This window comes from Crassostrea angulata, chromosome 4, assembly GCF_025612915.1.
Source record: "Crassostrea angulata isolate pt1a10 chromosome 4, ASM2561291v2, whole genome shotgun sequence".
Taxonomy (NCBI): domain Eukaryota; kingdom Metazoa; phylum Mollusca; class Bivalvia; order Ostreida; family Ostreidae; genus Magallana; species Magallana angulata.
Window position 1 is genome coordinate 169,990 of NC_069114.1, and position 15,962 is coordinate 185,951.

Here is a 15,962-nt window from a genome sequence, read left to right on the forward strand (position 1 = left end):
AAAAATGTTCTTTTTACAAATATCTTATCGATGGTATACACCTTCAATACAATTTAATAAAATCCATTCCCATTAAATTACAGAAATATATAACTAAATTACGACTATCGTCACATCGCCTGGCTATTGAAACTGGCAGGTATAATAACACAAATAGAGAAAATAGATTTTGTCCACATTGCAAAACTAGTGTTGAAGATGAATTCCATTTTTTATTTGTTTGTCCTCTATACAGAACATTGCGCAGATTATACATGAAAGAATATTATTATAAAAAACCTTGTATGTTTAAATTAATTCAACTTTTTAATACTGACAATGTTAAAGATCTCTGTAATCTTGCAAATTAATCTCAAAAAGTATGTTATTAAGAGACAACTGTATTACATAATTGTAGTTTTTTGTTTTGTTTTCTCAACCTGTATATATAACAGTAAATGTTATTATCTGTACGTGCACAAGTTCTCCTGTAAGTACACTACCACCTCATGTTATACATATGTTATACTGATAAGCTGTAAAGCTTAAAGAAATAAAGAATTGAATATATATTTATGTTAATTACAGATTCAGATATGAATTTGCAACTGAAGATCAAATATTAAAAGATAATTAATTAGACTCTAATTAACGGGCTGTTCGGTATATTTCATTTTGATTACGCGCACGTGCCTTTCTATAAACTTAAGGGTATTGAGTAATGAGTTCCGAAATACGAATACACAATTGTTCTACATGTAATATCTCGTTTTGTGGATGGCAGCATTTGCAAATGCAACAAATTTCACTCAAGATACAAGATAAATTATCTCATCTTGTCGAAATGTTATCGCAACAAAACGTAATAGCTTATGTTGACTGGACAACATAGAAGTCGGAGTTTGTTGAGAAACAAGAAAGTTATCTTGACTTGACGATATGGCTATCTCGACTTGACGTGATATGCTATGTTGATTAAATTATTTTAATAGCAGAAATATGCCACCATAGTTTCCTAAAATAAAAACATTTGCCTATTTGAACGCGTGTTTTATAATTTTATATGAAAATAATGTATTTCTTGTTATGTGTGCAATTGAAAATATTGCCTTAATAAGGAGTGTAAAGATGTAAGCTTTTTTGTATTCATCCGCGGTCAGTGACGTAATAGAGGGATCAGTCATACCTAGTTCGCGGACTATGTGTAAATTACTAATATTTCTTTGCTGACCATTTCACATCACAATGCACCACTGAATTCCAATACATACTCGCTGTAACGATTACAGTTGTATATTGAAAAAGATATGTCTATAGTAACAAAAGATAATGCATTGCCCATCGTTTTCATCTGTTGTTTTTAATTAATAGATCATGGTTTTAAAAAAAATTAACTTTATTTATAAAACGCACATATAAAAAGTCATCATAGAAGGTATTAATTACAAAATGAACACCGTGCCATCAAATAAGAAAAAAACCACTCTCGTAAAGAAGGGTTCGGAGAGTCTGTGGACACGACACAGTGACGGTGGAGGGGGGAGGGGGGGGGTTCTGTGGATGATTGATGCGATGATGACGATAAACCAGGGAGTGTCACGAGTTTTGGGTCCAAGTGATCGGCGCTGATTGGCAGGACCACAAATTGAGAGGGGCGATCCCCGGGACACCCATCCGGCCCCCCAGCTCGCTGTCAGCCATTAGCCCGGTGCATTAAGATGTATGTCCCCAATCTCATCAATAATTAAGACCCTATTTCAGATAGCAGTGACAAATTCGCTGTTGTCTTTGACGGTGGAATTGTCTTTGATGCCGAAAGAGCGGGGAGCCGGACAAATTGTTAGCTAATCTGTCAGGAGCTGTAATTTAACAATGGAAATAGCATCAGTTCTATTGCCGCTTGCAGCAATAATAATTGACCGCTTAGAACAATAATTGACTATTCTCTTGTCAGCAACGTAAATATCTATTGAACTAAGACGTATTAACCAAGAAGTGTTATAGTCTTCAATCTGGAAATTTAATTCCTATTGTCGATTCGATAGGACACTTGCCTCCAATAAAAGCTGTTGGGATTTTTTCGATTTCGTCAGTCAAATCATTTATTGTTGCAACATTTTTTTACATACACTGTATGAGTAAAAATATTTACAGCAGAAGTGTTACAAAGTATTAACTAAAATCATCCGCCAAAAATTAATTTCATAAATAATGAAATCCTTTATTTTTGGTGGTAACATTCTTTCTGATAGTGAAGAAAAAATATCGTACAAAGAATGTTGCCAACGTCACAATAAGACTATCGTCAAAAACGTAATAATTCTCCCTACTTTACGTTTGCATTTTGAACAATTTATGATAATTAAAATTTTAAAGGTCAAATGACCGTATTTTCTTTATATTAAAAATTATATTATAAGGAATGAATTCAATATACACATGCTACTAATTTTTTTTCTATGATAAGGATATCATGTATGACATGATTTTAATTTTATCTTTAACAAATAAGGAAGACAGATGTGATGCATGTATCGAGTGTGTGAATTCGTGGATGGAATTATGATTATTAATTATATATTAAGTGTTTATTATCTACATTTGCAAGTATGTTTCCTTATATGAACTTTTCGGGCTTCACATGATTTGATCACGTGACCGATCAAGTTCCTATCCCGGAGAACTTTAAAAACTGCTGTTTATTTCTAAAATGTACGACAAACTTTGGACGAAGTTAGGTTCTTACATACAGTATTATACATCATCTTGATTTAAAAATAAACGGTAAATATATGTTTACAATATCTCTGATTTATTCACACAGTTCAATATATGACCCACATATCATGGGATTAACTGCCGGTGGTGGTCCTATCTTTACTGTAGTGCATATATATGTACAATTACATTGATGATATATCATATGTTTATATACATATACAATTATATTGATGATATATCATGTTTATATATATGTACAATTATATTGATAATATATCATATTATTTATATGTATATTGATAATATATCATATGTACCGCTATTCATAGCTGATATAGTTTAGTATTAACATTATACTGTACATATCCTGTATATACACGTATAACAGAAACATACTGCAAAGTACAATGTGGATAGAGGAATGTTTGTATTTAGATAATAGATAAACATGTACCAATTATTAACAAGAACACACAAGCATTGAGCCTCATTGGGAGTTTTCGTCGATCCAGGGCTGGAGGTTTTGGAGCGCGTGCAGGGAGGAGTTGCTCATACACAGAGGGTCTCTGACGTCATAGATAGTCTTGTTAGCCTCGTTCTGGAGACTAAGCATCAGACGATTGGCCGCTTGTCGCTCCGCTTCACGCTCCTCTGCCGTTTGTCGTCTGTCAAAAAAGGTTTCTTTTTATAACATTTTTCAATTAATACAAGAATTTCATTACAGAGTAGGATTTATATCCCTACAACTAGGTTCATAATTATCATTATCATATCATATTTCATAAACTTTTCAAAATAGTAAATAAATTTTCTAGGTTGAACAATAATTAATTCCACTTATATCGAATATTTACATACTACTTTATGTAGTACTTGTGCGTATTCTCCGTGTAACTTATCATACATGTACATATAGATACAAATTGTAGTAATTTAAAATCGCTGTAGACCTGGGTTTACATGGAGTGCACTGTGGGGCACAGATTTTAAAAGTGTGTGTGTGTGGGGGGGGGGGGGGGGGGGGTTATATAAAAATTTCCTATCCAGACGTTTTTACTTGATGGAGATTTGCATTTGCCGTTTTGTTGAATCAGATGTTTGTTTTATTTTCTGTGAATTATATTCTGTATGTTAAGATCTTTGATATTTCATTGCCGCAGATAACAGAAGAACAGGTTACTTTTATGATAGTATCGGAAACAATTGCTACTTCTTTAATTAAATGCCGTATACTCTTCTTTCCTATTTTGTCTCTAACACTAACTCTAACATTACCTTAACAAAAGACAACTAATAAAAGAAGAGTAATTGGCAACACACCCTAACCAACAATGTAAACAATTTTATGTGGAAGAAACTAACTTAAATTCTAGTTATTATAATTTAACCAGATACTTTTCATTATGTAAGATAGTGAAACTTAACTGAAATGACCTTCACAGGTGTGTGCGTTTTTAGAAAAAATTCATTCCGTCCTTCTTGTAGCTAAATGATGATCTGAATTATTATGTACGTAGTTTTATTCTCTATAGTCTATACTAGTACACGTATTTCTGACTATGTGTGCATGAATGTAGTTGTACATCGATAGTATGTACCTTTTGAAACATGATATGGATGGTGTGGGTGAAATAATCATAGATGAAGGCAAAGCAGGTTACTAATTATTAGAAAATAAAACAAATTTTATGACATTGTGTCTCTTCAAATTAGAGTTATGCTGTGAGTATTTGATCTTTGTAGGTATAAATTTAAATTTACAGTTACTCATTATCTGTTTGACTCGCTGGCAGATCATGAAGACCTGTGTTTAAGTCTTTATTGCTTGTTCTTATCATTGAAGCAACCATGTGTTCAGTTTTAACGGAATCCTGTCAAAACCGCAATCATCACCCATGAACGAACTATTTACTTGATTGGAGCTAAAGCAACTGTTCCTGTAAAATGTTCGGTCTCTCGAATGGATATAATACAGCACTGTTTATGTTAATAACTGTGCATATTTATTCAAACACTATATGAATTCCTAAATAAAATATGAGAAATATTCAGGATTTCATCTGGCATCGACTCAAAAACAATTAGAGTTCTACAAACATTACAAAAAGTCGACGGAAGTCTGACTTACCGTTACTGGATGCTATTAGATCAGGTTTGGTGAATTATATCGTATGGTTTGTCTAAATATTACTGTGTGTTATTTTTGTCGCTGAATAAACTATAGAAATAACACAAAAATATAATATCGTAGCATATTAAACTTGTCAGTTACCGCATAACGAACGATCGTTCTGTCAATGTTTCAATCTACTTTAAATTTGATTTCTCAATGTTATATTTTGTGTCCTAGAGTTATCTTTTCATTACAATTTGCAAAGGTTTTCATTATTGTCATTCAATAAAACTCAATATTGGCGGTTTTTAAAAAACATATTCATTTTGCTTTAAATCAATGCAATTGTTTATGACATTATTACATACATGTACGATAGACACACAATATATACCCTTTCACCATCCTAAAATATCTAATAAATTATAATTACAAACATCAATTATAAATACTGACAATGCGCATTCATGTTAAATTATGAACGCATTCATGTTAAATTATGAACGCAATACCATATGCTGTTAACTTACTCAGCCAGATCTTAAAATAAGGTCTGTTATTTAACTCTGCTCTGACTGCACAGCCTGTCCCCCAACACAAACTTATATTGCCTCAATCTCTAGACTCCCCAAAAGATGAAGTAGCCATTGATACTAGGAGAAATGACAAAGTAGTTTTATGACTCTCAATTTAAGACCCGGAGTGATTTACTGCAAGTATTTTACCGGAAATCAATAGCAGATAGCCACGGGGCGACAGAAATAAATCCCGGAGAACGGTACAATTAGACCCTACAGATTCTGTGAGCTTACATCACGGTATATGTCATATCAGATGTCTGCTTATTTCTTAAGACATTACAAGGATTGAAACATGTTCGGTAATCAAGCAACAAGCAATATTTCGCACTGGACCTGACATTATTTTTTTTACAAAACATTATTGCTGGAGCAATTGCGTTTACGAGGTAATGAAAGCAAATAGAAATAAGGTTGTATAGTGTATATAAAACTCGGTAGATATATAAGTCGTTGTACTCATTTGAGTATGAAAAATGAGAATACGGGTATTTTAATTATACCTTAACCCGTTTCAAGTTAGAAGAATCAATCCAAGTCTGTTTAAAAAGATAAAGAAGAATTGATATTCTCTAACAAATATTCTTAAAGTGACAAAAAATCCATTAACCTATAAATAATCAATGTAGATCTATTTACTTTTATAGAATGGTTGCTACCTAACTTTGTAAACGTTGAATTTAATCATTATAATATTTAATAAAATCTATTCAGACATCCCCAACTTAGATTGCTACTTACAAACAATTTGACGTATTAACACACAACACTGTAAATGTACTAGGTACTGTTATTTCCTAATTAAACGCGAGGAATTAATATCCGCGTAAAATCGCGAGAAGCCCGTCTCGCGAATTTTAAAATCTCGCTTTTAATTTTGGGACACATGTAAACAACATGAAAGTAAGATAAAATTTCGGCATTCGCGATTTTATGTTATCGCGATTTGATGGTAAATCGTTGAATCGCGGAATTAAGTACTCGCGTAAAATAAGGAATCTACAGTATATCTATGTTTGATAACTTCTCTTTACCTCCATTTGGTCCGGCGGTTTTGGAACCAGGTTTTGACCTGGGCGTCGGTCATTTTGAGCGCCTTGGCCAGGGTGGATCTCTCGGCGGACGCCAGGTATTTCTGTCGGTGGAATCTCTTCTCCAGCTCCATGATCTGGAGGCGGGAGAACGAGGTCCGGGGCTTCTTACGTTTGGGTGGCGTCCTGTTTTGGTAAGGATGCCCGATCCTACGTGTAACTGAAAAGATTGAATTGGTTATGTACATTATAAAAGATGTTAACAATTTGTATCCTTACAACTTTGTGCCTATTGTAACTATTTTTTTTCTCTAGCTACAATTCTTCATTCTCTAGAATTTAACAAATTCTCTAAATTGTAAAAATATCGCAGATGTTATATTTTTTATTTATCATTTTTTTTTATATAAAATTGAATACTGTAACTGATTTCTTCTTCATTCTAACTTCTATAACTACACTGTGCACTTTAAAATTAGAAACATTGAAACTGTAAATATGGTATATCTTCTCTACTCGCAGCACAGTTAAGGCTGTCAATAAACTCCGTTCAGACAAAAAGTACGGGAAATGTGCATTATGACATCACAGTATATTACAAACCTCGAAAGTACCTATTAATCTATTTATTACTAAAATTAACTTATACTAATCTTTTAATTAAAAACAACAAATGCTATTACTTACAATTTTGATGTCCGTTATATCGTACACACTGAAATATAAGCGAGATGTCGTTCTCGCTGTACTACAAAATATGACGTCATATGCTTCAAAATGACGCATTAAGTTAAATCATTGAAGGCTATCGTGCAGTTTTATAGCGAAGAAAAATAAATGTCCTACATTAACGGAAAAGTATAAATGAATATCTTGTTCAAAATTATTATTAGTAGAATGCTACCTATATAGTCTTATTTTCATTTTGTTAAAAGTAAGCATCGTATAAAGAAGCCACCTCGGTTTTGTATAAAATATCGTATATCTAAAATCTGAGTACCTAAATAAATCACTTCATTGCAAGGGCATACACTTACCTGATCCCGACAAACTTTTACATGTGAATTTGAAATATGCTATGTAACTTAAAAACTTCTACGATCCTTGTAAAATCTTATAAATTAATTATTTTTTAATGAAATTAACCCTGTGACCTTCAAAATTATTCAACATATGCATTATAAATTACGGTTCTACTAACAAATATTCTTATCTTAAAAAAATCGCACCGTTTTTCAAAATCTACGATATAACATCAAGTTATTTCATAATTCAGTTGTGAATTTTGACATGATTATGCCCTTGCAATATTGAATTTTTTAAATGACCTCAAAACCACAACATATGGAGAAATGGTGTACATTTTACTAATTTGCATAGCGGCCATATTGTTATCACAATGGCAATTTTCAGTACAATAGAATATATAGAAAGGAATGAGAAAAATCGCAAATTTTAAAAAATAAGTATTTCGGAAATATTTTCTCCTCATTTGGTTCTCTCATTTACTACATCCGGCATCGGAATGTGCTTGTTTTGTTTACATTAGATATTGAGAGAGCGGTTCCTTTTGAATCTGAAAAATCGAAGCGGGGCGTTGTAGGAATAAAGTGTGTTTTAGTGATGAAAGACGTCATGAAGGGATTTTGGAATTATTTTTAAAATACTTGCCATACATAGGTAAATTAGTTTCTCATATATTTACAAAGTTTACATTGCAAACTAGTTGTGTCAGAAATCTTGACTCAAATTTTAAAAGTCTTGTCGGTTCCTTTTTACTTTCAATTTAGCATTTTTCAAGACTTTCTCAGTACGCTGTCGGACTTGCAACTATATAGGCATTTAGGCTTTATATTGAATCATTAGGCATATTGCATATTTCTATTTAAGAATTTTCGTTATAAATTGAATGAGATTTTTCAGGTTATAATTCTATTCTGTTTCAAGCTGATATTCTTAGCTGTTTATTTATTTATTTACTCATTTTAGCTGGTATAGTCCTATTTTTAGATTATCTATAATGGTTTGATAGAGAGGCATTCAAAGTGAATTTGAAGCGCGAATCACTGATTGTGGTGACAAAAACATACACAGATAATCTATGCATTGCCCCAACACATGTTCTCATTCTAAAAAATTAAAGTTTTGACGTAATCACACAAATTTCATACATAAAAGGTATGTAATTTTCATTCCTAAGGGAGATAATTTGAAGACATGAGAACAGTGTCACGTGGCATTTAGCTCATGAATAAAGTGTACGTGATTTCTCCATATGAATACATCTGCTTGTACCATGCGACTGCCATATCACGTGACCACTATGAACATAAAACATTGTACTGTTATATATATATTTTAGAAATATATTGCATTTGAGTGACTGTTATTGATTTTATAAAGGACATGCCAGTTTAACTAAAGTATACGTGTTTTCATCACAAAAATTTGCCCATATTTTTATTGACCGCCTTAACTGTACTGCGCTCTGTAACTATAATTGAAACTGATATCCTCTCTTAATTGTATGTATGTAAGAATTGTAACTTATTTTTGCCATTCACTGTAATTATGATTCAAACTGATTTGTTCTCTTCGTAGAAACTATTGTAATCAAATTGATCTATTATAGAGAAAGATTCTTTATAAGAGGAAATATTCAGGAAAAAAAATAAACATACAAATAAGAAATGTTTTGAATCAAGGAGGGTTTACTGGCCATTAGAATCAGTTGTTGAAGGCCCTATCCCTCTTATACACTGTCACTTGTATAAGTTGCCAAACTCCTTCTACACCGATTAATTATAAAAACCGATTTCAATTAATTTCTTTCTCCTCAGAATAAGGGATAATACTAACAATGCTTAACTTGATTATTTAGAACACATTTAAGTTCAAAATGCGACATCAAGAAAGTAGTACATATTCTATAGTATGTGGAAAGCGTTTAAATTTTTTATCTACTTGAAAATTAAACTAAACTGCAACCGGTGCATGACTAGCTAACACGAATCCAGTTTATAACAATTTTAGATAATGCTAACAATAGAGAGACGGAAATTCATTTTTTTTTTTAGTTTAAAAAAATGAAAATTTCAAATTCCATTTTTTTCTTTGAATTGATAATTATGTTGACGGGGAAAATAAAATAATGCATGCTCAATCTAAAGGTATTTACATCAAAGAGACATAATATATAACAACAGATGCTAGGAATTTACCCTTGCATACTGACGAATATACCTAATGGTTTACCTACATGTAATGTATTTATAAAAAAAAATTCACCACAAAATCATTATGGGTTTTTTGGTTTGTTTTTTTCTGTTAATAATTGTTTCACTATATTGTTAGTTTAAATTTTTTTCTTTGAGTAAAACTTTGTTTTAAAAGGGAAAACACTTTCCTTTGCATTTTAAAACTCTTATAATCCACTAGAAAAGATGATATCAAGATGTGTACAGAGTTATTCAAAAACATTTAAAATTCTAAGTGTAAAACATTAAAAGGATTTTTTCACAAAAAATTAGTTTATGGCGTATAAACTTCTAGGAGAGTCGGACGGGTAATTTTTCCTGACTGATTCATGAAACCACGTGTTGAAACATACAAGCAATAAGATTGAAATTTGTTTACATTCAAAGTTCCACAAATTAAGTAATGCTGTGATAAATCGGTCGCCATTTATTCACCCTATCTTTGTTTTCTTCCCATTTTCACCGCCCCTTGTCGCATGGCTTTCTACAATCGTTGAATCTAAAATACTATATACGTAATTCAAGAGCTTTTGAAATAGACTTTGGACTTGAAAACTATTTTTTTAGAATGCCTAAAAATTCCAGAACTATTATTAAATTTCGCACTGCAAATTACCGCCTTCAAGTAGAGAATGACAAATGGATTAATATCTTATATAACGAAAGATTTCTTTTACGAACCAAAAATTGCAAACAAATTTCATTTTATGTTAAAATGCAGTGCTTTATCAAATATAAGTAAATGGTATCTGCACAGTAGGTAGTGCACAAGACCTCATATTATATTTTTCATGAAATTAAGTCAATAATGATAATAATTAATTATGTCAGTAAGGTTTAAACACTTCAAACACCTTGTATGTCATTGTTTATCTTAATAATCTATGAGTTTGTCTGTCCTCCTTAACACACTGTATTTTGTACATAATTTTAACTTCATGCATATTTAGTTTGTGTTGGTGTTTTTATAAGTGTACTCGTATGGCCTTCTGCGTACAAAAATGATTATTTATTCAACGTACTGTCTTTTCCGATATATTTCATTTTATCAAATATAATATACAACATATACACCATGACTAGTCATGTTGTATATTTTATTTGATAAAATGAACTATATCGGAAAGGACAGTAACATATATAAAGTTGCCTGCGCGAAACTTGAAGATTTCTTTCTTCGATAAATCTGCCCGGAGTTCAAACACGCCTATTTTACCCGTGAACATGCGTTAATAAAAGCAAAAAGGGGATTCTTACATGTACATATGTAAGTTGAGTCTTATATCAGTCATTATCAAGTAAAAATCTCTGACGCTAATTAAAAGTTGTCCCAACCCAGACAATATGATAATAAGTTAAGTCAGCTGTAGCAATGGATTTCATTCTTCACTTAAGATAAGTTACTTGATTTTATCCAAACAACGAAGTAGATCTGACAAATTTTAAGATTTTTTTTCCCTTCAATTCACGATCTTTTCAGTTAAAACAGCTAAAAACGTTTAACGTCACTTCTAAATGTTGGTTCGTTGTATAATTGAATTGATCAACAGCCATCTTTTACGATAAAACAAGAATTAAATCCTAATCCACCAGATGTTAACTCTCCTAAATCCAGAAGAAGCTAATACACTGTAGCTCACACAAATTAATGGCCGTATTTATAAATTTGGAGGGTTTTCTTTTTATTGGGGGGGGGGGGGGGTCTACAGTTTGTTAAAAGTTAGAAACAATTTAACTGATTTTCAAACTGATCTGTTTTATTTTAATATAACAAACCATACCGTCCATAATCATGCATCAATTTCAACTTTCGGATTACTAAATTACTAACATTTTAACTTTAGATTAACATGTGCTTTCGAGCTATATGTATTCAATTTTTATATTTTACAGGGAGCCTATGAAAAAAAGGTCTGAACATTTAACATGATGAGTTTAACATGTATCAATACATTTTTTTTATTAGAAATTTAAACAGACATGCAGTATATATCAATATAGAAATATGAATGTTTCCTGAGTGATCCATTGACCGCCAGTACATAAATCAATAGACTAAGTATCAATACTATCAATTGTATGGTGAGGACAAAGTCCATCATCTCACAGCTTGATTAGTACGGGACACAAGTGGCCACATCCTTCTCTACTCGTGTCCCCTCAGTGTGTACTTATACTTCCTATACATAGTCGCTCATCAGATATCTTAGTAGCACCTAAGTACTTCATTGTACACGACATGGTGACGTTTTGAGCCTCTCATTATTCATAAGGTTTTAATTGGTGAATGAACTGAAATGACGTCACCCAGTACCCCGCCACAAGTTCATTCTGATTGGTTCAAATCAATCTGTCGCTTAAAGGCAGTTACATTAAAGTGTTGCACATTTCCAAAAGGAAAATCAAAACATTTTATCAAAAGTTATCAAATAAATCATAGGCGTGCCCAAACATCATGCAGAACATCCTCTTTTATAAGAAACCAATCGCTACATGTATTTTCTGGGGCCCTCTAATTAATTGTGATTAATTAGTCAACTCAATAATAAGGGGCGATCTTTAAGACAGGCTTAGAACAGTTCATCACGCTTATGTATGAATAAGTTTTTGTACTGGGCAACGACTGCACAACGTTTCAATGAACAGAATTCATTGTTAAAAGATAATTTAGACAACATACATGTGATAATTATATTCCAAACTTGCTGGGTTATAATATTTCAATTTGATTGAAAAAATATTCATCTTCAAATGTTAATTTTTTTTACAGAGTGTGCTTAACAAAATAGCGGGCAAGAATATGTGATAAGAAAAATATGCATTTTATATATTTTTAATTATTTTGGTCGATTTAAAGAATTATACAAAAATATATAATTTTTTTACATTAATTTTTTCACATTAATTTCAAATCTTAACTTCAATTTGTGTCGTGAAAACCTCGTTAAAAAGATTTAAGTAAGAAATGATGTATTTAATTTATTCTATGGATATTAAGATTACCGTATTTTCTTGGTAATTTTATTTTTTCTGGCAATTTCATTTAAATAAAAAGAGAAGACGACTTGAACACTTCTTTATGCAGACAAAATCTGATTACCGACCTGAACACCCCGTGTTAATCAGAATTAATAGTTAAATCACGGCAAATTAATGGCGCAATCTGGCTGATGAAGTATTAAATAACAAATGTTTTCAAGGCGAGAAAAACATTCCTTCTAGACTTCTAGTACTGGGCATAAACAACCAACTTAACTCCAATTTTTCAAATATCTAATTTAGTAGCCTTAACCCTAACGAGGTCCTTTTTATGTTTAAATAAATATATATCTATGTAAAATTCAGTTTTATACTGTGTAAACACATTTTTTTAAATTCTTTAACCAGATAATAGAGCTCTAAAAACCTGAGTTAAAAATGTGTGTTAGAAATATTGACCATAATGTTATCGTCCTAAAAACCCATAAAATATTCAAACTAGAACATCAAAACACCCCAACCCCTTCATTTAAAAAGAGAAGATGTTCTTAAACTTCACAACCAATAAGAGCATTTCCAATACATGTAAAAATAAATCTCATTTAACATTTCAATGCTGAGATCGTGAATTTTTATATATATCGTGTATCTTAAAAACTTCAGAGTCTGAGGCTAATTCATAAGCGAAATGAATTGGTTCCCACCGGCGGTGGTGGAGGGGGACAATGGTTGAATTATATCAGGACATCACTCGGCAGCCATCTTTAGATGAAGCGAGTGAGCTATGACACCCCATCACGTCTCACGCCGAGACCCGCTCCATGTGTCGTGTGTTTACGACGGGGCCTTCAAAACGCGCCACCGTGTTTACTTTAAGTGCGTGGAGCTCGCGGAAAATAAAAACAAACACACTGGTGCAACATTGGGTATCTTTACCAATATGTCAACATCATGTCAAAAGCTTGCATTGAATGACAAATTAATGTGCTTCTTAGTTTTCCTCAATTCAAACATATTTATAGAGATCTGAATTTGTCTTAAAAAATAATAATTTCTTCAAATAAAAAACAATTTAAGCGGGCGTTTAAGTCGAAAAAAAACCCAGTGTGATCTCGGTATATTCAAAAGTTCAAATTTTTACATAGAGCATTTTTATTACCAATTTTTTATGCACATTTTGTTAATAAAAAGTTATCAAAATTAACTAATAGATGAATCTAATTAATGAGAAAATTAACTTTCTTCACTCACCACCGAATCTGTCTCTTCGCATATCGAGCCACCCGGAAATGCCATAGGAAGTCAACATGGGAATTATGGGATGCGGTCGGTGAATGGACAACTGGCCGGAATACCCACAGTAACCGACAGGGGGTGCTGACAAGGCACCCGGTAAAAGTTGGGTAGGAAAGGGTGGGCAGTGCCCGGATTGTTTCTCACTCTCACCGTCTCCCTTTGGACACGTGTCATCGTTCGACTCCAAGTCAGAATCCACGCTCTCACTTTTCTCCCCAAAGTCGCTCAGAATCCGACTTATTCCAAACGATAATTGGGGCCGGGATTTAGACGACTCGTTATTGTTTGTAACATTGTTCTTAGATTTTTCAGCCATCGCAGGTGACAAGCGTTCTTTTTCAGCGTCCATTTTGCTCTAATAGCTACATTGATTTAAGAAATTCGTGAGTGAATGAAAAAGGATCCGAACAATTAATAACAATTAAGCGAGGTGTCTGAGACTCAAGATGCATTTCAATCATATTATCTTGAAAGCAGATATCTACTTTAAAACTTCATTAACGGCTTCATGTTCTTGAGGTAGATTACCAGCTTCAGTTACAAGTAATCTGATTGGCTAAGACTCTCACACTCCGCCTAGAACGTGGTAAAAGTAATTAGACGTGAAGAGATAGGTCGGACCTTTGGAAATAAGGTGTCAACCAAATCGTTACACGTGTTTTCCGGCTATCGCGACTGACATTTATATATTTAACGCGAACACACCAAAGATATTTGTGTCCGACATTATCACATAATTATTATACACTGTATAGTTTGTTACCTAAGTCAAGGGATATAATCCAAATTAGACTTAAATCTAGAATTTGGAGTAAAAACATGTTTGTTGTTATTATATATACATGTATCCATATGCTTTGTAATGCCAACTTTCTGTGGCCGGCATATAAAATGGAATTTACCCCAATAATGAAATAAAATCTGATAAACGGGTTTCTAATTTCAACTCAATTAATTTAAGTTTCATTCAAGCACTTACTTATGTTTTGAAACATAAGAATATTCATATCTAACATTTTATCAAAGGGAAAGTGGTAAAAAAAAATTACCTTTACTGATAAAAATAGATCCAGGATTATATAACAGTAACTAAATACACATGGTAGGTAGTATCTACAGATTATAATATCATTTATTTTTTCCCCTATATAGGATACAACGGACGTTTGTTTGAATTAATTGCATGTTCGGATGTATAAAAGATTAATACGAAATTTATCCTTTTCATATGATATTTTTACATACATTGCACCATCGCACTGTAATTTAATTTTCAAAGAGTACATTCCACAAAGCTATGTACCTTGCATTAGTATTTAATTAAACCATATGCTACAGTAGTAAACAATCAGTAATGTTTTAACATTTGTTGCATTATACGTAAATATCTTCTATAGTATCAAGACTCTAGTAGACATTTCTTTTGTGTTACAATGGTTGTATTTGTTTAAATTGTGAAAAGATCGGCACAAAAATATAGTATCTCAAAATACTTTTGCTCGGATATGGGAATTGAGGTGCACAGAAAATGCTCTGAAGTAAAGAGGAAATGAAACAACGAACTCTTCATGAGACTATTTCTATACCTGCCATTTCCTAATTGAATAATGGAGTTTCTTTAAGTTCTTGCCGTGCAGATGGGGTTAAAATCACGCTCAATGTCACCCCGTAATCACAGTCAATGAGACTGTTCACCCCCGGGACCGAGTCCTCTTTACAGTTCTATTTTCTCTTAAATCTCCTGGGCGTTTTAAATGTCTTTGGAGCGAGCGGTCACTCGTGGCACGTGGTGTCCATCTCTTTCCGTTTTCCTCCCCTAGCTGCTGTGGTCATGCATCAGAGTGCTGGCCGCCGCGGCCCCTATAACCAATCTCCCGCCACAGTCGGCCGGCGATCTCTCCTCAGACAATTGATGGCTATTAGTGTTTTCACTTTATGATTACAATTGTTCATTTTGCGAAAAAAGTCTCGGTGGCATCCAGTAAGAAGCACTTTAACACCTCGATGA

General features: G+C 32.6%; 1 protein-coding gene across 1 annotated transcript; it reads right to left on the minus strand.

The window, feature by feature from the left end:
* Positions 1-2,768: 2,768 nt before the first annotated feature.
* On the minus strand, positions 2,769-14,437 carry LOC128181811 (T-cell leukemia homeobox protein 3-like). Its single transcript, XM_052850350.1, has 3 exons — positions 13,910-14,437; positions 6,426-6,642; positions 2,769-3,365 (listed from the first exon to the last, which is right to left on the minus strand). The coding sequence occupies exons 1-3, from the start codon at positions 14,301-14,303 to the stop codon at positions 3,188-3,190; spliced, it is 789 nt and encodes a 262-aa protein (XP_052706310.1). The 5' UTR covers positions 14,304-14,437; the 3' UTR covers positions 2,769-3,187.
* Between the last annotated feature and the right edge of the window lie 1,525 nt (positions 14,438-15,962).

Coding starts and splice junctions, on each gene's coding strand:
- LOC128181811 (XM_052850350.1), bottom strand. CDS start 14,303: ATGGACGCTGAAAAAGAACGCTTGTCACCTGCGATGGCTGAAAAATCT. Junction 6,643..13,909: donor GCGAAGAGACAGATTCGGTG/GTGAGTGAAGAA, acceptor CAATCTTTTCAG/TTACACGTAGGATCGGGCAT. Junction 3,366..6,425: donor AACCGCCGGACCAAATGGAG/GTAAAGAGAAGT, acceptor CTTTTTTGACAG/ACGACAAACGGCAGAGGAGC.